We start from the raw sequence: 25,626 nt of genomic DNA, 5'->3' as shown, positions 1-25,626 counted from the left end.
AGACCCGGTCTCATCGCCCCTCTCCACATAGCCTGTCCCCGTCAGCTGCCCAGACCATCTGATCCCCCACCACCAGCCTGGCATTCCACACTCCCCTTCCCGCCCCTTGACGGGACGTTTTGACCCTCTGCCGGAGAGAACAACCCCCGAAGTACTCCACTCATAAACAACCCGCTTGCCAGCGCAAAACTCTCAGCCGGAGCCCGCTGGCTTCTGCCCTCAAGTTACCCTCGCAGGCAGCCAGGACACGAGGCTCTCAGGAAAGGGATTAGTTACCTGGGGAGATCAGTTTCATGAGCAGGAGGAAAGTTCATCCGGGGGCAATCTGCGGCAGAACAGCCGGGCCACGCGGCTTCTTTCACTCCAGTCCCGGCTCGTTGCAGGGCTGTTGCCGGTCAATCGCCTGTTTGTTGGGAATAGCTGTTGTGTGGGGCATTTCATTTTGGTAACTCGTCACCAACGCACCACCGGCGGCAGCTGCCCAAACAGCGATGGCAGCCGTGTGCCCCAGGCCCTGGCGTGGGCTGTCGCTATTTACCTGACGGCCTGGCTACCCGGTTACGGAGTATTCGCTCGCCTGCGACGTCCACGCTCCGTGGTCCCGGCTCACCTCCCCATCTTGGAAAGCCGGGCGGGCTCACGCATGCGTTGTATGTCGCCGTGTGTGATAGGGATTTAAAAAGCAAGATCTACAGAGAGTAACAGTCCGTCCCCGCCCAGCCAGCTCTATAAAAAAAGCCCCCAAACAGTGCCCAGGTCTGGAGCATGTTTCTCACTGCAAGGCTCTTGTCTAGGACAGAGAGGCTGTGTCTAGACTGCAGGGTTTTTTCCAAAAAAAGTAGCCTTTTTTCGAAAAAAACTTCACCTGCATCTAGGCTACAGCCGCGTTCTTTCGAAATGAAATCGAAAGAAGGCGGCTTTTCCTTCGACGGCGGTACTCACTCATTTCACGAGGAAGAGCGCCTTTTTTCGAAAGGGCTCTTTCGGAAAAAGGCGTTCTTGAATGCAAACAAGGCTTTTTCGAAAGACAGCATCCAGACGGCCTGGGTGCTCTTTCGACAAAGCGGCGCATTTTTTTCAAAAGAAGAGCTTGCAGTCTAGACGGAGCCAGAGTCTTAACACCTGGAAAACACTCGCTCCCACTCCTGTGCAGCATGGGCTGAAAGAGAGACTCCAGTGGCAGGGGCTGGCTGACAGTGAAAAGGGCAGGCGGGGGAATCCAGAGGAGCCATTAGGTTGGCAGAAAGCAGCTGCTCTAGGAAACCTAAGGAAGGTTACCAGCTGGCCCCAGACTGCTGAGCAAACACCCCAAGCTGGTCCCTCTTCAGGGAGAGATTCAGGGAAGGGTCCAATGGGCCGGAGCCAGCTGCAGGCTGGGCTGTTTCCTGGCTGGGGAGGGACAGCTTAAAAAAAGCAGCATAAACAAACCCTCAAATAGACTGAAACGGGAGGAAAGGGAGCAGGCTGAATGCCACTGAGTTAACACCAGGGGTGTCTTGCCGGCTGGGGCCTTGTGCTAGAAATAGGCTCCTCTGCACTGTCATGACACAACCCCCCAGGCCCCGTGGGATCGGGTCTCCGCACTTGTTTGGGTGCAGTTGGGTAAGCAGCATCGGTCAGGACGGTCTGTCCCTCCCCGTAGGACAGCGCCTTCCCGCCGGAGTCAACCAAAACAACGCAGCACGGGGCACTCCGCCAGCCTGCCCATCGCCTCTGAGTCCTCCCCCTGCCCTGCTGAACTCAGCCCCCACCCGGCTGATGGCCGGCCCAGCCTGGCAGGTGGGGAATGCTGGGGGGCGCCATAGCTTAGGGGGTGTGGACGTGTGGCAGGCACCGAGCTGTGGATACGGCGTCCCCTGCACACGACTGTCAATGCCGGGGCAAGCGTGCCCGTCGCCCGCCCGCCCGCATGCCCGAAAGGACCCTCGCGAGGCCAGGCCTGCGGCTGGGGCTTCTGCAAGGTTCAACTCAGTTCCCTCAGCTTTGCTGGACAAGCCCCTCGCTCCCCAAAGTCCCTGCGGGGCTGCCGACAGGAGGGACAATGAAGCTGAACGTGACGGTGATTTTGTCCGCTGGACGCTTGTCCAGGGGGCACCAGGCTGAGCCTGTCATAATGTTCACTCCCCGAGGGTACCAGCCAGCCCAGCACCGGCTGCATTGTGCAATGACTCGTTTGGTCACAGACCGAGGGGGTCGCCAGCAACCAAACAGGGGCAGCAGTGTGCTCCGTCCCTGACCCCCCCAGAAAACAGAGCCAAGCAGCAGGAGCCTGCACTGGACACCCTGCACCCACTGCTGGGAGAGATTGCCCAGCTAGGATTCCCCAGGGAGCTGGAGAGGGCAAGCACACCGGGTACATGCCAGCAGGACAGCTTCTGTTTTTCCATGGGCAGCTGTAGAAGACAACAGGGAAAGAGAAACTGAGGCGTAAAGGGCCTGCTCGTAAGCCCACCGGCCAGCAGATGCCGCCCCCTGACCAATCCAAGGAAGCAGGGGTGAGAGCAAGAGACTGGGACGCTGGACTGCAGCCTGTCAGGCTACATCTACACTGCGGCAAAAAATACGCTAACGAGGGGCTCATTTGCATGAGTCGCAATCTCATTTGCATATTTTCTGCCGCTCCGTTTTTGCGCTAGGGGTTTTTGCGCAAAAACAAGCCGTGTGGATGTTTCCTTTTCGCGCAAAAAACCCCTTTTTCCGCAAGATCCTTACACCCCCAAAAAGGAGGTCTACCGATCTTGCGGAAAAAGGGGTTTTTGCGCAAAAAGGGATCTGCAAAGGGATGCGCGAAAAGGGATGCCGCCTCGGGGACCACAGCTAACGGCCCTGTGTGTGCTAAATCTCCGTGCCCCTGGCGCGAGGTGCCGCCCGGCCTCCTGGCCAGGGAGTCGCAGGGCAAAGGGTGGGCGAATGGGAGCGGTGTTATTGTTATTGCTCTGTTGCTGTAGGCTCTGTGCCCGCACCTGGGAGCTGACGGTAAATAGTGCCACGCCAAAATCCTGCTGAATTTATAAACAAGGGATTTAGGACTTACCCAGGCACCCAAGGGGTTGGAACTGGCTGAGATAAACAGATTTGGGAGTAAGACGTTGGACGCGCCTTCCAACGACTCTGTTGATGTCGATTATGAAACTCGCTTGCATGAGGCCGGCCTGTCCCCTTGGCCACGGCTTGGCCACAGGGCATCTCTGTGTAATACAGTATCTATACAGTGAGCGCTCTTTTCCCTTCCGCCTCTGATTAGGAACAGACACAGCATGGCCGCCTGATGCACCAGCTGGATGACTAGCCAAGCAGAGGATGGCATTCCAACAAACACAGGGAGAATTCCCGGAAGAATCGTTGCTTGAAAAACAACATGTATTTTTAGTCCCATGCCGTAGCTTGACTTGGTGCCTATTGGGGTTGGATTCCCTAAGGCAGCAGGCCAGTGCCTGGCTCACACTACACTGTCCCCATGCCAGGGGTGACGGGGGGAGAGCGGGGCTGGGGGCGTGTCCCGTGTTTCCCCATAAACAAGGGGCTGGTTTTTGCAGTGACTGGGAAAACAAACCAAAACGAGCCAGGGCACGTGTGCAAAGTGTAAACACAGGCACCGGCCCAGGGAACTGCATCCCCTCGTGCGATGCACCACTTTATGGACGCCCCGCACTCCGCTTGTAACTGGCAGTGCCAACACTGCACCGTGCCGGAACCCAGATATGCCCATGGGACAAGGACGCAGGATCTGCCCCTCTGCGTGATGCGGGTTAGGGGGGGCTACAAATGAAAAATAAAAACCAGCGCGGGAAGGCAGGATGTGCTGCAGCCGATGGCACGGACCCACTGCTCTACTTTCACCCACGTGGCTCCCAGCTGGGGCCCACCATGTCTGGCCAGCACGCTGGCTGCTGCCGCAGGCCTAAAGCCCAAGGATGGAAAAATACAATAGCAATAACAGGAAATTAATTAAGCAAAGCTCGTCCAAGGGCAGGGCCGTGTCGAGACAGGTATTAGGAGGGTCACACCCAGCATCTGCTCCGGGACCCTGATTAACCTGGGTTGGGTGGTCAGAAAGGAAGGGCACAAGTTCCTTTAATGAGCAGCCACCGGACCCTCCCCTGCACAGGAGCCGGCCCCCGGCCAATCACAGAGCAGGCTGGGTTCGGCTGCTCCAGCGTCGAAAGCTGTACGAGTCCTAGGGGTGCCAGGTGTCTGGTATTGAACCGGACCGTCCAGTATTTGGACTTTGTGTCCAGGAAACAAATGGAGGAAATACCGGACATAGAAATGTCTGGTATTTTCTAAGTAAGGACGTTTTTCGGTTTTAACCTGGTCCAGCTCAGCACCCGACGGAAGCCCACTAGGGACATGCGGCAATTAAAAGGGCCCGTGACTGCATTTCAGCCAGACCTCCTGAATCTCCCCCTCCCCAGGCCTCTCTGATTATTCCCAGGCTCTTTTTTTTTGGACAAATTTTTATCCGGTATTTTTTTTTTAAACCATCTGGCAACCTTAAAGAGTCCTGGTGCCCATCCCAGCACCCCACCCACCTCCTGCTGGGTGCCTACTGCACCTCGCTCACCCAGCACCTGCCTGGCTCCAGGGGTACTGCCCCAGTGCTAATGAATGCTGCTGTCATGGAGCTGTTCAGCTGCTTCCAAGCCTTGGAAGGACGCTTAGGGACCGGCCAGTCCTGGGCCAGCCTAGCTGCAAGGCACGGCCCGTACAGGCCTCCGGCCCAGGCAGCACCTTTGAGCTCACCACAGGATAGTTCTGCCCTCCAAGAGGCTTGGGCTGTGCTAGGGCGTGGTCACCTGTACTTCAGCTCCCTGCTACTACGGCACGCGCCACACCGACCCCCCGGCAGCCCTCTGTGGACGCCGCACTGCCCTTGCTCCACAGGCCAGCTGGCCGGTGCCCTGGCTGCCATCGGCCCCTTTCCACCAGCACCCGCCCTGTGGCTTGCAGAGCCCGGCTCAGTCCCAAGGCATCCCACCGCGCAGAGCTGGGCGCAGGAGGGCTGCCGGGCCCGTCAGTGCCCAGTGTAGCCGGGAACCTCAGCCAGGGCTCACAAAGGCCTGGAGTCGGGCTCAGGTTCCATTCCCACCTCATGAGCTCTGTGCAGCCTTGAAGAAGCCACAACTTCCGTGCACTTCTGGGTCCATGACACCCCCCTACTTACCCACCCAGGGCTGGGATCTGGCAGCTGAATGCAGGGACCACTTGGGCATCCTTTGAGTAGCAACACCAGGGGAGGGGAATCTAAGGCTGGGGGGCTGGAGCCAGCCCCTGGCTTGCCTGTATCTGGCCCGAGGCTCAGGGCTACTGCCCCAGTATTGGCAAGCTGGCAATCCTGCCCTGCAGTCCCCCTCCCACTTGGACCCCTCCCCCCCAGCATGCTCCTGCCCCTACAACCCTCCCACTCTCTCCTTCCCACCCCACAAGTCTGGTTCCCAGCAGCTCCCCCCACAGAGCATGGGGCAGGGGGGGGGGAGGGAAAGGGAGGAAAACAGACAACAAAAGTCTACTAGCCCGGCTTTAGTGTGAGGGCAAATATGTTTTTTTGCTCTTCTCACTGTGTGATTTTTCTATGGGGCAGCAGCCTGCAACCCAAAAGAGGCTCCCCACCCCCGAGCTACACAGAACAGTGCTGAGCTCATCCCAAGACGGGGTCAGACACCAGGTGACGTGAGGGACAGGGGAGCAGGTCAGAGTCTGAAGCAGCTCTGGGCCTCAAGCAGAGAAGGGCATAGACAGGTCCAGCCATGCCTGGGACTCTAGAAGGGGAGCACTGATAAGAGGGAAAGGGGGTAGGAAAGCACCAGGCAGCCTGCCTGAGAGCTCCCCTAAACACATCAGCATCACCCCACATTGCATCCCAAGGCAGAGGGTGTGGCAGGGCTGCCCAGAGCATGCAGGGCAGATGGCATGGAGATCAGCCCATGTTCCTAGGGACAGCCAGTCTGCAAGACTCGAGGGGAACGAAGCAAAACTGGATTTAATGGGAGCCTGAAGCCAATTGGTCCTGCCCCACCAGTGCAGGCATCAGGCCTAGAAAGGGGTATTGATGGCTCAGACCTAGCTTGGGTCAGGCCTGAGCTGGAGGGAGAGCAGCTGGATTCTCCTCATGGGAGAGCAGTCAGACTGCAGCACCAGCTAGAAAGGACACCCAGAGCTGGGGCTGGGATGGGCAACAGAATGGACTGTCCGGACCCAGCACTGCCAAATGCAAGATCTAGGAGGGTCTAAGCCAGGGCCAGAAGCCTGGCTGGCTCTGGGAGGAGGGGGAAATCCAGAGAACGAGGGACAAAGACAGAAACGAATGACCCAAAGTCTAAGTCACTGGCTCTGCCGGCCGTATGCCATGTAAACAGGTGGGCCCTGCAGGCAGGGCCGGAAGTAGAATTCCTAGGACACTGTCAGACACTCACTTCAATAGAGCAAAAGTTTATTGCAAAACCCAGAGTTGTACAAAAGCAGAATGAGACAAAAATACTCTCATACACCAACAGGGATATCAAAAAAGCCTGCCCCATCCTTAGTGGGGGAGCAGGCTGCATAGCTGCAAGCCAGCCGGTGAAGGACGAAGCTGGAATAACTCTGGCTGCCCGTGGCTCTCCCCTCTCTCCCCCCAACCTGGGGGCGACCACGTCAGGCAGGTTCAGTCTCAGATCATGGAATGCATTCGTTCCGCTAGCAGCGGCCAAGATCTCTGGTCAAGGCTGCGGAGGGACCAGTACGAGCAGCCTGAAGCCAAAGGCGGATGCACCCAAGAAATCTTCATTGCAACCTCCTCTTCCCCCAGGGAACAGGCTCCACCAGCTTCCAGTGCTTTGTGACCAGCAGGCCCGGGACTCTGCCCCACCCTCCGGGGGGGGGGGGCTGGTTGAAGCATTCACAAGGCAGCAAGTCCGCAGGCAGCTCCACTGCAGCCAGAGTGGACCGAAGGCTCTTATCTGCTCAGCCCAGAGCTGCTACAGGCCTCAAGGGCAGTGGCCTCCAGCGCTGGGCTACGTGACACTGACCATATCAGGGACTGACCCTGCGGCTCGCAGCTTCCCCGATTTCCCATTCACCTTGTCCTCTTGCATCGAGACGGTGACCAAAGGCCACCAGCGCCCCCCACGGCAGGAGCCCTTTAAAGAGGCCTGCCCGGCAAAAGGTCCAGTGGTTTTTTTTTTTTTTACCGGTTTGGGCCCGGCCGATACCCAGATGGGCTGGCTGCTGTTTATGCTCCTCCCTGAGCTCCCAGCTCCTGGCCTACACAGTCCCGAAACAAGTCTTTAAGGGCGTCCGAGTCCCAGCGCGTCAGACCAGATGCTGCCCCAACAGTAGGAACCGTGGGGCACCGCTCATGGCTGATGGGGCTGAGCCGCCGCTTGGGGAGCACAACCCCATTTAATTCCTCGGAGACAGGAATCCAGTGAACAAACAGCACGGCAATCCTCCCGCCTTATCCAGAGCAAGAGTCAAACGCTCTCCGGTCATCCAGAGCAGCATGTCCCAGCCTGGTTTCCTTCCACTGGAGTCAGCTGGAGCAGGAGCACAGAACTCGGCTTGCTCCTGGGCACCCTGCAGAAGAATTTAGCCCTCCACCCTCCTCTCCCGCTGCCACCTGGCCCCACACTCAGGAGCCGCCCCTACCCCACACAGCAAGTCCAACATCCTCCTTTCAGCTATAGGGCAAGACGAGTTAGTGCACGGGTGCCCCCGGCAGTTTCGAGCGGCAGGGAGGAAACTGGTTCCCAGCACCACAGGAACGTCGGCCTCGCGACCACCTCTTGGCCACTGTTCCTGATGCTCGGGGCTGAAGTCCTGCGAGTCGGCAAGCTTCTCACCCCCACAGGATTTGAATTCAGCAACGGCACTCAGTGCCTCCTTCAACAGGTCATGCAGCGTGGCCGGATGCTGTCGGAGGCGGGGTTTGGATCCACCTGAAAGGCCAAGAGAGGAGGGGTTGGACCAGGCACCACAGGAGGACCGATCCCAGCAAAGTCCCCCACTCTCCCGCCCCGGGGATGCGGTACCCACCTCGGAGTAGAGTGGAGGAGGACGGTAGCGGAACTCCTGGATGTAGGCAAAGAAAGGGCCTTCCAAGCCACTGCCCAGCTCATCCTGGCAGGGCGGGGACAGGCTCTGCGCAGACTCTTCACTGGACACGACCGAGGAATATTCGGGGGGAGCTGGAAGAAAAGAGGAATTGGGGGGAGGGATAAGGTGAGAATCTGCAAGCAGGAGACATGCTGGTTGTTACCTCTGCGTTCAGCCACATCCCCTCCCTCGGATACCTGGTCCCTGCAGCACCAGGACCCACAAAGCCACAGGAGGAGGAGTCCAGAGAGAAATCAAGGCCACCCGTGTGTGCCCAGACCCACCCTCCCCAACCAGCTGAGTTGGAGCCACCGCCCTCAACCTCAAAGGGGCTGGGTCCCCAGGCACAGACGGCAGCTTACCCTCAGGCTGCTCCGGTATCACCATTCGGAGCCAGTCCAGGTTGACGCTGTACTGGCTGCTGACACTGGACGTGCGGCTTCCGAACGGGTGCAGCGGGATCGTCCCAATCACAAGGGGCAACTCCAGGAGCAGCTTGGAGGTCCCAGGAATATCGACACACACCTGTTGAGGAGGACGACACAGGGGGAGGGTGTCATCTCTGCAGAAAGCCCCTTCCTCTGCATTTCCCTCGGCCCCCGGTGACAGGCAGCACCCAGCCCTGCCCAAAGCAGAGGCGAGGTCCATCAATCAATGGCTATCAGCCAGGATGGGCAGGAATGGTGTCCCTAGCCTGTGTCTGGAAATGGGTCACAGGGGAGGGATCACGTGAGGATTCCCTGTTGTGTTCCCTCCTGCTGGGGTACCTGGCACTGGCCACTATCGGTGGACAGGACACCGGGTTGGATGGACTGTTGGTCTGACCCAGTCCGGCTGTTCTTCTGGGTGGGGGGTTGGTTCAGACAATGAGGAGACTAAGCCAGGTGTTGGATAGCCGCGTGGGTCAAGAAGCTAGAAATTCACCCTGCTGCTGACCCCACCGTCATACAGCATCTTTAGCAGATGCTGACCCATGGCAGGAGGGGCCCGGCCCACAAAGCCTCCCAAGAAGCGCCCCACAGGAGAAGGGCCGAACCACGCTCAGCGTGGCTATGAAGTTAAGCAGCGGAGACACGGATCAGCAAGGCAGCTACCAGAGCTGTCTCGGCAACTGGTTTAATTCAAGGCCTCCTGGTGCAGGGCCGCCCTGTTGCACATCCTACCTACCTTCAGGGCGTATTCCACGCGGATGATGCGGCACTGCAGGATGGATGGGCCCACCGGGGGGATCTTCAGCGCCCGGCCGTGCCACACTTCCCTCTTGCCAGCCGCCACGGCGTCACCCACGATGCTGGCCACCACCGACTTCTTCTGCTTCTTGGTGCCCCGGGCAATGAACGTCTGAATCTGGATGATGGCAGCTTTGGGCACCACGGTGCGGGTGCTGCCGTTGTCAATTTCAGCAAAGATGGGGATGACCTCACCTAGTGGAGAGAGGGTGAGGGACGGGTTCAATAGAACAGCCCGGCCCGGCCACAGGGCACACACCACGTCAGAGAAACCAGGCCCGGCTTCTCTGCAGCACGGCCTGGGATCGCCTCTGTCAGGCGAGAGTCTCTTCCTGCAACTCCAGCCAGCCCCTTATTTGTTCTTGGGAAGCGGCACAGACCAAGGCCACATTGAGCAGGGGTCAGGGGCTTCCCACCAGACCAGGACAGCCCCAGGGACCCCCGAGCCGCTTCCAAGCTCCACTCCACATTCCCCATTCCCCAGGGCAATTACATTCAGCATAGCGAGTTACCTGGCGTGTAGCCTTTCCGGTCTATCTTGGCCGTCACCGAGACCTGGCCACGGTTGCAGTACCAGGCACGGGCCAGCTTCTCCTTCACGCCTGCCTGAGGAGCCTAGAGGAAGGGACAGAAGCAAGGTAAGTTTCAGCCATTCCTAACAGGAGCCACCGTCCACCTCTCCCTCCCAGGATCCCCCTCAAAGGGTTTTGTCTCCAGGGGACCTGTGAAGACGGAGACTAGTCGCCCATGGAGCAGAGGGGGGGGGGGGGGGGGGGGGGAAGTCCCACTGACGGTTCCTCCTGCATCTCTGGATCACATTTACCGAGCAAGAACAAACCTCCAGCAGCGAGCCTCAGCCCTGGGCGGCCGACTTGGGCTTGGTGCAGGGCTAAGAATAGCAGCCTAGGCACCCCCGTCCCGCTGGGGGCCAGAGCCAAGTTCCAGCCCAAGCCCCGATGTCCGCTCAGGTATTTATAGCCCCGCACGGCAAGTCCTGCCAGCCCAAGTCAGCTGACTCAGACTCGGACACTGCACAGTGGCACCCTGCCAGGATAACAGGCAAGGCAGGTGCTGACTTGGCTGCCTATGCGCTTAAGCCACAGTTTTCACATGGGATAGAGAGAAACTGACTTTGGAGCATCTCCGTGGCAGGTGGGGAGGGGGGCGGGAGAAGACAGACAGACAGACGGACGAACGACTCGCCACGTTTGGAGCATCCGGCCCTTTCAAGGCACCTCACATCAGGCACCCAGCATCACTTGTCACTCCCGGCTGGCACTCGCTTACCAGCAAAGCTGGGGTGTTGATGTCAATCGGTTCGATCACCGTGAATTCTTTCTTTGCCTTCTTGACCACTGACCAGGGTCTGTGGAGCTTGGCTTTCACCCAGTAGCGCACGTTCCCATGCCTTCCTTCAAAGGAGGTGGCCAGAGTCCTGCCCAGGGAGAAGGGACAACGGTTAGGAGGGTTCCCCCCACAGAGCCCTTGATTCCACCACAGAGCCCACACCCAGAGCACGTGTGCGGGCTCTTGGGAGCGGCCGATAGGCTCACCCAGTTCGCCTGTGGGACACAGGGAGGGATTCTGGCAATGGTGCTACCACAACAAATGACGCTGAACTTACTCTGGGAGCTGGAACACGAAGGGGAACTCGTGTTTTCCTGCCTGTAGAACGGTGACTTCGCCATTGTCTGTGGGGGAGAGGAAAAAAAAAAAAAGGGATGTAAAGAGGAGTGCGAGAAAGATTCTCTCGCGAGACTTCCTGATCACCAGGGTGCTTGTTTGGCTGCCACTTAAAGGAAGCCCAATGCAGCCTTCAGAAGTTACTTTCGGTCTGACTCCGAAGGAGTGGCCAAAGCACTGGGACACAAAAGCAAAACAGAAGCCCTGAAATCACAACAGTTGTGACATGAGACAGGAGGGAGCCTTTGCAGGGAGCCTTTAGGGCAAACACAACCTGTCAGCAGTAGATTTGGATTTAAGTTACGATCTTCCGACCATTGGGAACCAAGAGGACACTCTGGTAACGCCTAAGCTAACTGATCATTCTTAACAACCACAACCAACACATGCCACAGTCTTCCTCGCCTGCCCGGCACAAATACAGCAACCCTCTTCTTTCTGACTGACGGGCAAACAAACTACCGCCCTCCAGCTCAAGGTGTACGCACAAGGTGTACTCACAGTCCATCTCAAACAGTTCCAAGGGCAGAGATTTTGGGGGGGGGGGGGGAACTAATCAGTCACACCAGGAAGTATCTGTGTGCTGCTGTGGGTAGAAGAGACTCAGTCTGGCCTCTGACTATACCCCAGGACTTGCCCTGCCTCATAGTGCAGAACTGCTAGTTATGGGGCATGTGGGACCAACAACAGCTTCAGCCTAGCAACTGTGGCCCCCTCTGCAGAGGGGGACTTGGCAGAAGTTTGACACAGGACAGGACAGTGGTGGTGTTCTCAGCCATGCTTCTGAGAAGCCCCTACAGAGAGCACTGGACCTCCGCAGCAGCTCCCAGCGCCTACTGTCCCAAAGGAGACAACGCTGCCTCCTGCACGAGCCCCCCAGAAACAGCCCAGGGGAGGGAGCCGCGGGTAAGCCATATGCCCAGATTCGGCTCCCAGCAGCGCCAGACGCGCCCCTTTCCATGCAACTCCCGGGACAAGGCGAACACGGTCGGGAGTGACAGCCTGTGCTTAGCGGCGCCCCAGCCCGAGTATCTGTGCCTGTACCCAGGGACTCCCCAGCCTGCGCCACTGCACGTATGCCCCGGGTTCCCCCAGCCTGCCCCTGTGCGCCACTGGCCGTCCCCAGTTTGCGCCCCTGTCCGTGCGCCCCGGGCCGTCCCCAGCTTGCGCCCGTGCGCCCCTGTCCGTGCGCCCCGAGCCGTCCCCAGCTTGCGCCCGTGTCCGTGCGCCCCGGGCCGTCCCCAGCCTGCGCCCGTGCGCCCCTGTCCGTGCGCCCCGAGCCGTCCCCAGCTTGCGCCCGTGTCCGTGCGCCCCGGGCCGTCCCCAGCCTGCGCCCGTGCGCCCCTGTCCGTGCGCCCCTGTCCGTCCCCAGCCCGCGCCCCTGCCCGTACGCTGCGAGCCCTACCTGGCGGGGCCAGCAGCGTGTCGCGGTGGCTCAGGAACTGCACCTGGTCGCTGTAGTTCTGGGTGTAGGCGGTGCTGGAGCCGGCGCTGCGCGACTCGGTCCAGTGCACCTTGGCGCAGCCCTGGGCGTGGAGGTGCAGGGCACTGAGCCGCGCCTCGCCGGCCAGCTCCACCACCACCCGGCCGGACACCGACTCGCCCGAGCTGAAAACGGGCGGCGAGTCCAGCTCGGGGCAGTCGAGCAGGACGCAGAAGCGACGGAGCTTGTCGAAGAGCATGGCGGAGCCGGGAGCCGAGCAGGACGCGGAAGGGCCGGACGAATCAGCCTAGCAGCGCCTCGCAGCGGGGCCCTTTAAATGCCATGTGGCTGCGCTGGCCCGGGCCGCCCCCTCGCCTGACGCCCAATGAGCCGCCAACCCATGCACCGCCGGCCTATCCCGAGCCGGGGCGGGCCGGGAGCTGCCAGAGAGATGGATGGGGCCGAGACGTGCAAAACAAGGCACTGAGCATGTGTGGGGCCTGGCCCGCGGAGCAGCCCCCTTCTCTGGGGCTTTGCAGGCAGAGCCCGGGGCCATGCATCGACTCCCCGCCCCACCCCGCCGTGAAGATCAACTTTCCCCCACTCGGCAAAGCCCCAGCGAGCTCCAGATCCGAGCCTGCCCCTAGCTACGGCGGGGAGGGGTGCCTGGCTGGCTCCCACGGGAAGGGCAGTCCCCTCCCCCCATCCATGCTGTTCAAAATAAACACGGAGTAGTCCTGTGGCAGCTAGCAGCTCATCTGAAGAAGTGGGCTTTGCCCAGGAAAGCTCAGGCTACTATTTGTGTTGGTCTGTAAGGTGCCCCAGGACGACTCCTTGGCTGTGTCTAGACTGGCATGATTTTCCGGAAATGCGTTTAACGGAAAAGTTTTCCGTTAAACGCATTTTCGGAAAATCATGCCAGTCTAGATTGGCACGGACGCTTTTCCGCAAAAGCACTTTTTGCGGAAAAGCGTCCATGCCAATCTAGACGCGCTTTTCCGCAAAAAAGCCCCGATCGCTATTTTCGCGATCGGGGCTTTTTTTGCGGAAAACAAATCAGAGCTGTCTACACTGGACCTTTTGCCCGAACGGGAGCAGCATAGTATTTCTGCAAGAACACTGACAATCTTACATGAGATCGTCAGTGCTTTTGCGGAATTCAAGCGGCCAATGTAGACAGCTGGCAAGTTTTTCCGCAAAAGCAGCTGATTTTGCGGAAAAACTGGCCAGTCCAGACACAGCCCTTGTTTTTAAAGTTACAGCCTAACAGAGTGGTTCAAAATAAAGGCTTGCAAAGAGGAAAGGAAGCCCCCTCCCCCAGTACAACCCACCCTTTCTGCTTACAGGTGAAAGGAGAAACACTAGCAAACTGCCCCTTGCATTGTCCCTCATCTCCCCCAGCACTGGGCCCTGATGCAGGGAGCAAAGTAACCCGTCACAGTCACCCCTGGCCTAGATCGTTTCCCAGCTCTCTAAAGTCTCAAGCAATGGCCAGAAACCAAAGGGCGGGATTCTGAACCCATCTCTTCTCTCCATTGCAGGACGTGCCACTAACCTGTGCCACACCCTGCCCGTGTGCCTGGTTACGGTAAGAGTAAGTGTCATCCTTAATGGGTGATGCTTGCAGGATAACAGTTAACCATTATCCCGGAGCAGCCTGACGCGGGCGGAGAGTCAGCAGCCTCATGCGGAGATGGAAACAGCCCCGTTGGAGCAGCCCCGGCCACGTCTCGCTCTGCCCGCCCCAGTTTAATCAGTTAGGGTATGTCTACACTACCCCGCTAGTTCGAACTAGCGGGGGTAATGTAGTCATCCGCAATTGCAAATGAAGCCCGGGATTTGAATTTCCCGGGCTTCATTTGCGTGAAGCCGGCCGGCGCCATTTTTAAATGCCGGCTAGTTCGAACCCCGTGCCGCGCGGCTACACGCGGCACGGAGTAGCTAGTTCGGATTAGGCTTCCTAATCCGAACTAGCTGTACTCCTCATTCCACGAGGAGTACAGCTAGTTCGGATTAGAAGCCTAATCCGAACTAGCTACTCCGTGCCGTAACGGGGTTCAAACTAGCCGGCATTTAAAAATGGCGCCAGCTGGCTTCATGCAAATGAAGCCCGGGAAATTCAAATCCCGGGCTTCATTTGCAATTGCGGATGACTAGTGTAGTGTAGTGTAGACATACCCGTAATCAGCTAAACTTAACATTTAACGGGTTAACTAATGAAACAGGATTTTACACCCCTCCATCAGCGGCTTATGGTGCTCAGAGAAAGGTAGAAGAATGTTGCATTCGAGACTCTGTAGACCCATGTGCCTGGCTGGAAGAAGTGACGGAAGGCAGATAAAGGGCCCAGCACTCCTATGGGATGAAAGATGCTCCCGCAGCTTTCACTTTAATGATCACCGCTGATCAGGTAAGGGACGAGTGAGCTCCGCCCCCAGGCCTGGAAGGGACTAGAACACAGAATCACGGCAGGCCGCACTGTCCGGCACCTGTCTCTCCAGAACTCCTGCTTTGAGGGGTTTACTCGCTCAGCCACCTGGGGCAGGAGCCATGTAAGGCTTGGTCAGCTTGGAAAAGGCAGATGTGTAACTCCTTAGGAGGTTTCTGCCTGGGGGCCTGTTGCTTGGTTCCACATATGTGCAGTGCCCAGCATGGGGAGGGATGTGGGGAGGGTTCTCCCGGCAATGAAGATTTCTGTCACTGAAACATGGGTCATGGGTGTTTGCATGATAGGAACAGGGTGCGTGCCACCGCATGGCCGGGTTAACTTGTGAGCACCAGCTCTGGGAGGCTCCCAGTCACGGCTGTAGACACTTCAGGATACAATCCACTCTCACTTCTCAAGAGACACACACGGGCTGCGTCTAGACTGGCAAGTTTTTCCGCAAAAGCAGGTGCTTTTGCGGAAAAACTTGCCAGCTGTCTACACTGACCGCTTGAATTTCCGCAAGAACACTGACGATCTCATGTAAGATTGTCAGTGTTCTTGTGGAAATGCTATGCTGCTCCCATTTGGGCAAAAGCCCTCTTACGCGAAAATAGCGATCGGGGCTTTCTTGCGCAAAACCGCGTCTAGATTGGCACGGACGCTTTTCCGCAAAAAGTGCTTTTGCGCAAAAGCGTCCGTGCCAATCTAGACGCTCTTATCCGCAAATGCTTTTAACGGAAAAACTTTTCCGTTAAAAGCATTTGCGGAAAATCACGCCAGTCTAGAGGTAGCCACGTTGTCCTGTGCTACAGCATTCCAAGGCTTCCGCTGATTTCAGCAGGGGTTGGATTGGGCCCTCGTAAAAGACTGAACATTCTCCCCGTTTAGGGCCCCCATATCCCTGCTCCATCGGATCCTGACAATCTTTGAGGGAAGAACTGGCTGCATTGTAGAGATGGGGAAAGGAGTCCCAGAGCGACTGTAGGACTATCTGCAATGCAGTGTGTGTGTGGGCAGGGAGCAAAATCAGCCCATGCAAGACATACCTGAGCTACCTAGCGTGGGTGCCAACCGCAGTGAAGCCTAAATCTCAGAATACCCTTCCTCTCCATAGCTCCTTGTACGTTCTGCCTCTCCACAGAGCACTCACAGGCCCCTCCAAGTCTCTGTGTCTGGGTTCGGAAGGGGGGTAGGCCCCGATGCATTGGGAGGCCAGGAATTTTCCAAGGGGTGTGGAGCTGCGTGCTCCAGCCCTGCAGCGAAGTCAGTCGTCACTGCGGCCAGGGCCAGCGGAGGCACGGTTTGCCCTGCTATGTTATTTCACTAAGCAACGTCCCCGGGGCACGACCGGAATGTCACACATCTGATTGCAGAAGACTTTGCCAATCGGAAGAGCAACATTGTCTCGGTGTGACTCACCCGCCATTCATCCTATGACAGCCGGCGTGGCCGTGTGAAGACACGTTGGCTTCGCTCATCGGGGCACTCGGGTTCGCCTGTAGGACTTCGACGCCAGTGGACTGGGCCGTGGACGGGTGTCTATGGGCCGGCACCGGAATCTGTGAGCCCTCTCAGTTTCAAGGGGCAGTGAGAAAGCCACTGTTCGGTGCTGTGCATTGTGGGTAGGGACTCAAATCTAACTGCAGGAGTTTCAGAAGCCTGGCTCTGATATGCGGAAAGAAAGACATTTTGGAAGAAATAATCCCAACTAGATATGCAAAACGCTGGTTCTAAATTAGCCACCCAAAAAACAGTTTGTGGCGTCACCCCTGTGTTTTCTCCAAAAAACTTCTGATCAATGCACAGCGGCAGTCAAAGAGTCTAACAGTCGGTTAAGGCCAATTAAGAAAGGGACAGAAAATAAGACAGAAAATATCCTATTGCTACTATATAAATCAAGGTGTGGTGTCCAGTTCTGGTCACCCTGTCTCCATGAGGTGAGAGTGGAACTGGAAAAGATTCGGAATCGGGCAGCAAGATGATAAAGGGGTTGAAAAGGGCTTCCACAAGAGGAGAGCCTGCAAAGAGTTTGGCTGCCCAGCTTAGAAAAAAGATAACTCAGAGGGATACGTGGAGGCCTCGAAAATCATCGCTGGTGTAGGAAAAAGTGAGTAGAAAGGTGGTGTTTACCCTTTCCCACCATATAACAACACCAGGAGTCGTCTCACGTAATTAATAGAGTTAATGCAAAAAAAGAGAAAAGTCCTTTTTCACACAAAACACAACTAACCGGAGCATTGCCTTGGGACGCTGCGAAGCCAAAAGTATAGCAGTATTAAAAAAAAAAGAAAAAACAGAGTTAGATAAGTCCATGGAGGACAAGTCCATCAGTGGTGATTAGCCACGATGGCCAGGGACACATTCCCACACTCACAGTGATCCTACACGTCTGACTACCAGAAAGAAGCTAGGAGTAAACGCATGGATAGATCACTCCATACCCACCCTGCTGCGTTCGCTTCCCCCAAAACTCTTGGCACAGGCCTCTGTAGAGACAGGAAGCTAGACTCTGGTCTGACCAGTATGGCAATTCTCCTGTGCTTATGCCCTTCTGGCCACAACAGATGGCCCATTTCAAACTGTAGGGCAGGGGTGGGGAATCTTTTCTGAGTCGGGGGCCACTGACCCACTGAAAAAATCAGTGAGGGGCCACACAAAAGTGAGAAGCATCTGACTGAGAAGGAAAAAGACACCCCCCCCCCCCCATTTCCCTCACACACCAGAGCAGGCTAGTAGATTTTGTGTGCTCCAGCCCTCCGGGTGGGTGTCAGTGGTGAGCCTCAGGGGCCAGATCCAGGCAAGCTGGAGGCCACATCCAGCCCCCGGGGCCTAAGGTTCCCCGCCCCTCTGTAGGGCACGTAAATAACACCCCAGATAACCAGAGTGTGATGAGAGTTGTGCAGGGAAAGCGTGATGAGTGTCCAGCAATGGGATCTAACGGGAATCTTACCTAATTAGGAGCAGGACATTTGGTTCAGCAGCAGCATGTGGGAAACATTCTTTTAGAAAACTGCTAGAATCTGTATGAGTTGAGAAAAAGGCGGAGGAGATAAGGAAATGAAAGACAAAATTAGCCCTGTTAAAGTCCACACAGTGTTCTCCATCAGGGCTATCCCATACCTCACCCTAATTCATAGTGGTTCTTTAATTCTCAAATAACACCCACACGGTGTAGGAGTTAAGTCTGAATCAGGCACTTGACGATAAAAGCATAGCCGTGCCATTGTACAGACAGGCACCGAAAGGCAGTCAATTCCGTGAGAAAGCCAAACGTAAAAGAAACCCTAACCTGCAAGGGATCCAAACGCACAGTGGAGGGGCCCCCCAGAGCCCTGGCTGGCTGCCCCTCCCAGTGATGCCAGGTGAGAACCATGGGATCACCAAGGGGACCAATCGCATTTGCACTCCCAGAGTAGAGGAAGCCGGTTTTCGAGCTTTTCCCTTTCCTCCCAATGTCACAGGCTTCCCCACCCACTAATCACACCACGTGCAGAGGAAAGAGGGTGACTTTTCTCCCCGTGCTCCCAGGTACAAGCGTCACAAGGGGGTGCCCGGGCCATCGACAGCGGGCGGGCGCTGCCCACGTACCAAAGGGAGACATGTCCCTAAGGGGCAGTGCCTAGGAAGTGCCCTGCTTTGCGGTGAGCCCCACTGCTCCCACCAGGGCTGTGCACAGGCCCGGCGCTGCAGAATCACAGGGCTTTTCTGTCCAGAGCACAGCGGTAGCATGTTTCCACTGCCTGCCACCGAGCAAAGCAAAGCTCCTCTGCTCAGTAACACCCACAGGGAGGAACCCAGAAACGCCTTTGCCTTGGTGTTTCAGGGAAGGGAACCAGCGACACCTAGTGGCCAACCACTAGAGTCTCAGGATGCAACCGGTCCCCAGACACAGCTTGGTCGGTGGGGGACTTTGACCAAAGTTTTGTTGGCAATCAGGGGTGTGACAAAGCCACACACCGCTCGCCAAGACAGCTGTGCCAGCAAAGCTCCCAGCCCACATGCGGCCATCCCAACAGAAGAGGGGTTCTTTCAGCCCCGCTAATGCCCTCTAGGGCAGCGGTGTTTACTATGCTGGTGGACAAACGTCACCCACGGACGCAGCTTTGTCTGCATTCGGGGGGGGTGCTATCGCAGGGGCCAGGCAGGGGCTCTGCCCTGCAGACTAGCCCTGAGGTTTCTTTAGCCCAGCTGCAGGTGCTGGTGGTAGTGGGAGAACCGGGGATATTTGTCCCCCCAAAAATAATCTTCAAGAGGCCTCAAATTATTGCCAGATAGGGCCAAAATCGGTACATTGTGCAGAGCTCATCCTGTACATAAATTATAGGCTTCAGGGGGTAGCTGAGTCAATCTGTCCAGGATAAACCAACAAATAGTCTGGTAGCACTTTAAAGACTAACAAAACATGGAGATGGGATCATGAGCTTTCGGCTACAGCAAGATACTGACACAGAAACGTTTCTAAATTCTTCAAATCCAAGATTTTCCAAGGCTCTGACTAGCCTGTTAGGTTGTTTTTCAATGTCGATGGCAAATTCCCCCCAAACCTTCTTCCCTCCTCCCCCAGTAATGGGACCTTAGCACTAGCTCTGCCCACTGTCAGCCAAAGGTTCCCACATGCCCCTTCAGTCGCCTGGCCTCTGTCCCCCAGCTGTTGTCCTAACGTTCCCCGGAACCGAGAACACCCTTGCCACAGGGCAGTTTATCATGATGCATATCTCAAGGAAAACTCCAGGCCCATGTGGGAATGCAAACACCTCTGACTCTGCTCCCTCTTGTCCCTTTCCTCGCCTCCTCAGACCTCCTCTTCCTTCAAGCCAGGGCTCCTGGGCGTACCCCCCTCACCCCCTCTGGAGGTCACAGGTTCCAACAAAGCAGTAACACAACCCGCATCTGCCTGCCTGGAATTAACCCTGCTGAGTTCTTTTCCAGCTGTCTGCCCCTCAGATGGGACAGCAGCCACCCAGTGGCTTCCCTGGGCCTTCCTTTGCCCCAGCATCCACGGAGAGTGGCCAGAAACTGCTCTGCCAGGCCCGTGGCTTCTTTCAGCCTCAGATCTCTCTCAGCTCCGTGCTCCTTGCACGTCACAGTGGCCACAGGGCACTCCCTGGGCCTGCCTCAGGCTCTGGAGCACCCAGCCCCGGATCTTCCGCACCCTGGCGCTGCCCCACCCCCAGCCAGGCTGAGCCAGGCACACCGGTGCAGGTCGAGGACGGAGACCTTAAGACAAGACGCAGCAATGGCAGGTGAGTGAGAGCCCCAGCGCTGGGCACGTACAGCATGTGCCTTCCCCACCCGCAGCTTAAATGCAATGGGGCTTCCCTTAAAGGCCTGTGAGAGGCACTGAACCTAGCTCCCTCCTGCCTGGCACCTTGTGGGGTGGCAGGGTCACTCACACCAGGGCAGAACAGGCACCAATGGCTGCCCCCACAGAAAGCGAGCGTGCCATGCCCACTTGGCACGGGGGGCCCAATCCTGCCCTTTTACCTGCACCGGTGCAATGCCAGCGTCAACTGGAGTGGCTTGGACCAGCGTGGAAAGTCAGGACTCCTGGGTTCTACTGGTGATTGTGCAGGGGAGAAGTGGACTTAGTGTCTCTTGCCGGGTCATAGAATCACAGAACACTAGAAGTAGAAGGGACCTTGAGAGGTCGTCAGGTCCAATCCCAGGACCAAGCACCATCCCTGATAAATGTCTATCTAACCTGCTCTTAAATGTCTCCAGAGATGGAGATTCCACAATCCCCTAGGCAGTGTATTCCAGTGTTTCACCACCCTGTCAGGCAGGTAGTTTTTCCTGATGTCCAACCCAAACCTCCCTTGCTGCAATTTAAGCCCATTGCTTCTTGTCCTGTCCTCAGCAACCAGGGAGAACCATTTTTCTCCCTCCTCCTCCATAACACCCTTTCAAGTACTTGACGTGCCTGTGTGACTCACCCGTGGCCACAACCCTGCAGACACCTACACGTGCTTAACTATAAGCCGGTGAGCAGACCTACTGAAATTACGCCCACATGCGAGTGTTTGCACCAGCACGGCCTTCATCTCTCTGTGTCACTGGTTCTTTGGCTGTAAAGCAGGTGGATACTAAAACCCAGACCCAGGGTGATAATTTCCAAACTAACATAGGCACTTAGGGGCCAAAGTCCCACTGAAAAATCAATGAAATGGGGGCTCCGAAGCAGTGTTCCCTCTAGTTTTCTCCATCTATGTGCAGAATAAATTTTTTACACGCACATAGGCCTGTGCAGATGTGCACCCCCAGTAGAAACACATGCTGCTGGCTGCTGCCAGCGGCGGGCACTCTGCTAATTAGCAGGGCAGCATTTGAATCTTTCCTGGGTGGCCGTCCAAGCGCTCAGCTTAGAGGGAACGCTGCTCCGAAGTCACGGAGGTGCTTTTCAAAATGTTACCGTTAGACTCAGCTCTGGGGGCATGGCTAGCTCTCCTGGCAGGGCCCTGCCTTCAAGGCACCACCACAATGCAGCTAACAAACAAGGCTGGGAAGGCGCCCCCTGCAAAGTGCTTTGGGATCCCCAATGGCCAGAGCTGGCAAAGGTACAAGCTCTCTCTAAATCCCGGGGGCAGAAGACTCCATTTGGGAACCGCCTGGAGGAAGCCCCCCGCTCCTGCGCAGATCTGCCCAGGGGCCCCAGCTGGGCGCACGGCTGGCTGCCTGCCGGAGGGAGGAGCTAGGAAGCTCAGCAGGAAACCCAGCACCCCGCCCACCGGGGCTCTGCTCGGCCTCGTTACCATGCCACCCGCTGTATTTTTGTTTAAACTCCAGCAAGCAGCAGAACTCAGCAGGAAGCGGACGCTGCTGCAGGGAGAGGCCACGTGGGCGGTGCACCGAGTGCTGACAGGCAGGCCGGCGCCCACAGTGCACCCCAGCCGTGTAGGGCCCTGGCAGTGGGGCGAGCGTGCTGGGTGGAGCCCCCACCGGAGCAGTTTTGGCTACCCCACTGGTGCACGTCCCTCGCCTCCTCGTGCCCCACGATCACCAGGGGGAGCAGGAACGCAGCACAAGGTTGACACCAATACAATCACAAACCCTGGTGTGGGGCAAACCCCAGGATCTCCCCATGGGGCCCGGCTGAACCTCCTCTCCCCTGTGGGCGGGCCAGGGCCAGTGAAGCCCTGGAAATACCCATCCCGGTTCCATGTTGCATCCCAGCAGGGTCGAGTCTGGCAATGCGCCTCCCTCCCCGTGGCACCCGCGGGGTTCTTACAACGCGCAAACACAGCTGTGCAAGCTCAACACAGACAACAGTTCGCGCCTGGGGGCAACGGGGAGGAATCCCGGCAGGCGCTAATGGGGAACATCGGCCTCCCAGCTCACAGAATCAATCATCCACAGGGCTGTGCACAAACCAGAGAGCAGGTCCCTGGGGCTGCTCCCTACTCCCTCGCCTGTTCACCCTCCTGCGACTGTAACGAGCGCGGTGCAGAGCCCCTGGACAATGGGGGGGGGGAACCGAGGGCTGGACTCCCCAGGAGGCTACCGCTGCTTAACACGTCCTCCAGGGCTCTGCCGCTGGTTCCCAGGCCGGACGTGGCCAGAGATCCCCAAATGTGGCTTGGCAATCACATGTCCACTCCCAGCTCAAACCCTGCAGCCCACCCCCAGCCAGCCACGGTGAATTCCAGGGACTGGTTCCTTCCACCCGGCTCCGTGGATCGGCATTTATGCCCACGCTCGCAGTGCCTGGTGGGGAGAATTAGGCCGAGTGGGAAGTAGAACCTCCCCTCCCCTGCGGACAGGACAGCGCCGGCAGAGCACTGGAAATACCCAGTCCAGTTCCACGTTGCATCCGAGCAGGGACGTTTCCCTCTGGAATCTCTGGGGCAGAGACTCCATGGGGAGGGCATCTGCAACGAGCTTGACCTGCTGTTAATGAGCACAGCTCCTCTGTGCTCCATGTCCAGGCCAGCCTAACTTGGCTGCAGGGCCCAGCAGAGGGACAGAGACCTCTCGGGGGGCTCCGTGGGGATGCCAGGGACAGGCCAGATGGGGAAACTGAGGCACCGGGGCAGCCAGTGCCTAGTAAGCAGGTTACGGGTGAAGTCCAGGAGGAGAGGGCAGGGCCAGAGCCATGGAACAAGAACAAATATTTGCCAGCCAGCTAAGTTCTGCACTCACACCTGGGGGGACTCCGCTGTTTATTCTTCTCTGTACAAACACAAGAGCCGCAGCAGCAGCTCTGAGAGCCCCAGGCCCCAGCCCGTGGTACAGAGGTTTGGTCCATAGTGGTTCAATGCCAGCAGCGGAGAGAACGCCCTGGAGGGGGTGCTGGCCCGGGAGCAGGCGACTCAGGAGCTGCCAATAGGAAACAGGGCTTAAGAGCAGTAAAGCCAAGGGTGCTTGTGCTCCGACACCAGCGCTTTGAACCCCCGCCCCAGCATCTCGCAGGGCAAACCTGCCTGGGCAGAGCTGGGGGTGGGCGCTCACCAGCAGCCTTTTTATGAAAGGCTGAAGCCGTGCAGCCCTCTGGAGTCAACCTCAGCGAAATCTCCCCCAGTGCCCCCGGCCTCCCCCAGTGCCAGGAGGCCTCTCTCACCGAGCTCTTGCCAGGGGAGCTCCCTGCCAGGTCTGGGGGAGGCACCACAGGCGGGGGAGGGTCCAGGCTGCTGGCCCTGCTGCTGCCCGGAGTGGCCCTGTTCTGAGGTTTGGCATCTCCAGGGCCCGGCAGAGGGCGGTGTCCTGGGAAGCGCGATCGGCATGACGCCTTGCCCACCCCCAGACAGGGCACGGACTGGGCTCCACGGCGGATTGGAACTGAGCATCGTCTGCCCTGCTGGGAGAGCCGAGTGCCTCACTCCCCTGGGCCAAGGAGTCATTTCTCTAAGGGGCCTATGGGCTCTCTGAACTGTTTGCAGGGCCCAACACCCAGCTAACTTTGCTCCCCCTCCACGTGGGGCAGAGAACAGCCCCCAAAAGGGCCAATTCACAGCTAGACAGCCCACCGCTGGGGGTGGGGGGGGGTCTTACTGCCGTAGGGCCAGACAGCCTATTCCAGATCCGCAGCCCTGCGACGGGCTAGTCCCGGCAAAGCTCCCGCTGCTAGAACCTGCCCTCCTGCCCACACAGGGCTGGTAGGGAATCTTGCGCAAAGCGGGCAAGCTCTTACCTGTCTGCAGAAATAGGAGCTTGCCAGCTGCCATGGCCCGATCTCACCTCCATAGGCACCAGTGCATGGGAGGTGAGGCACCACCCCACCCGTGTGCATGCACCATCCCCTTCCCAGCTCGAGCCGGGGGCCGCTTCTTGCACTGCTGTTTGCCTCCCGGCCCTGGAGATCCGAGTAAATGCCGGGGGCAGCGACTGGGGGGTGCCACAGGCCGCTTTCCAAAGTTACCCCCGGGGTATGTTCGCACAACAGGCTTCTGCAGGACTCTGCACAGACACCGTACCAAGATCCCTCCATGCCAGCACTCCCAGCCCAATCCCGCAGCGCAAGGAGCACTCACGGCCCAAACTCCTCCCCGGCAGGACAAACTGGACCCTTTCTGCTCCAGAACAGGACAGGCACACGCAAGCAGCCAAGGGTGTGTGTGTGTGTGTGTGTGTGCTGTGACTCTGCAGGGATGCCAGGGAGAGGCCAGCTCCGGCAGGCGGGCAGAGCCGGGCACTGGGACAGACACAGCTAAGGCGGGCGGCTTGCGGTGCATCCCCAGAGCAAGTCGCCCGCCCCGGGAACAGCCGGGCAGCCACCATCAGCGCCCCGCTGCTTAAGCTGGCATCAGCTGAAGACAGGGAGCTGGGGTGGGTCCCAGCGGCCCCATGTTCCACGGAGCAGTCACAGAGCAAGCTGGCCACCATCACCAGGCGGGCAGGGCCGGGCACCAGGACAGAGACCGCTCCGGGGGGGCGGCTCCCAGGGACAGGCCAGTACCCGGCAGGCGGGCAGGGCCAGGCACCAGGACAGAGACCGCTGGGGGGGGGTGGCTCCCAGGGATGCCAGGGACAGGCCAGTACCCGGCAGGAGGGCAGGGCCAGGCACCGGGACAGAGACCGCTCGGGGCGGGGAGGGAGGGAGGCGGCGGCTCCGTGGGGATGCCAGGGACAGGCCAGATGGGGAAACTGAGGCACGGTGCGGGGCAGGGCGGGGGACTCACCTCGGATGAGCTGGCGGCGCGCCCGGAGGTAGGGCTCGCAGGCGGTGTAGTCGCTGTAGACCGTGTTCATGCCCACGCTCCGGCTCTCCAGCCAGTGCGCCGTGGCCAAGCCCCGGGCGCAGACCTCCAGCGCCCGCACCTGCAGCCCCTGGCCCAGCTCCAGCACCACCTGGCCGGAGAGCAGCTCCCCGCCGCGGTAGGCGCCCTGCGCCGGGCCCCCGGCCACTTCCACCGCGAAGCTGCGGATCTTGCCCAGGCGCTGCATGGCCCCCAGCCCGGCACCCGGGACGCGTCTCTCCGGCGGGGCTCGGCGCAGCGGAGTCCGGGCTCGGCGCAGGGCCGCTCCGCACCAGGCAGCCCCGAGCCCGGGACACGCTCCGCCCCGCAGGCCCTACCCGCCCAGCGCCGCGGCTCCGCCCCGCGGCTGTGGCTCCGGCTCGCCGGGCGCCTATGGCCTTGTAAGGCCCGTCCGCGCTCTGCTTTGCCCTCAGCCCGGCCCCGCTTCTGGGCTCGTTGGCCGCAGCCCCCGGAGCGACACCAGCCCGGCAGGCCCTGGGGAGCCGGAGCGCTGTAGGGGCCCCTTTTACAGTCGGGGAAACTGAGGCACGGCGGGGGGCAAGTGACTTGCCCCGCATTCCCCAGCAGGCCCAGGGTCCCAGTGGGAATAGAGGCCAGTTG

At 58.6% G+C, this 25,626-nt stretch overlaps 1 protein-coding gene across 3 annotated transcripts; it reads right to left on the bottom strand.

Moving 5' to 3' along the window:
• Positions 1 to 6,413: 6,413 nt before the first annotated feature.
• Positions 6,414 to 25,321, bottom strand: ARRDC2 (arrestin domain containing 2). 3 transcript variants are annotated; one of them, XM_075902954.2, is made up of 8 exons: positions 24,949 to 25,321; positions 10,927 to 10,993; positions 10,590 to 10,737; positions 9,815 to 9,917; positions 9,241 to 9,497; positions 8,436 to 8,598; positions 8,014 to 8,165; positions 6,414 to 7,916 (listed from the first exon to the last, which is right to left on the bottom strand). In XM_075902954.2, exons 1-8 carry the CDS (start codon positions 25,211 to 25,213, stop codon positions 7,863 to 7,865), a joined length of 1,209 nt encoding a protein of 402 aa, XP_075759069.1. In that variant the 5' UTR covers positions 25,214 to 25,321; the 3' UTR covers positions 6,414 to 7,862. The 3 variants fall into 3 exon arrangements, with proteins under 3 accessions (XP_075759069.1, XP_025042315.2, XP_075759068.1); XM_025186530.3 differs by lacking the exon at positions 24,949 to 25,321 and adding an exon at positions 22,973 to 23,148; XM_075902953.2 differs by lacking the exon at positions 24,949 to 25,321 and adding an exon at positions 12,391 to 13,025.
• Between the last annotated feature and the right edge of the window lie 305 nt (positions 25,322 to 25,626).

This window comes from Pelodiscus sinensis, chromosome 32 (genome assembly GCF_052426305.1).
Source record: "Pelodiscus sinensis isolate ZL-2025 chromosome 32, ASM5242630v1, whole genome shotgun sequence".
NCBI classification, from domain to species: domain Eukaryota; kingdom Metazoa; phylum Chordata; order Testudines; family Trionychidae; genus Pelodiscus; species Pelodiscus sinensis.
This window is presented reverse-complemented; position numbering and strand designations above follow the sequence as displayed.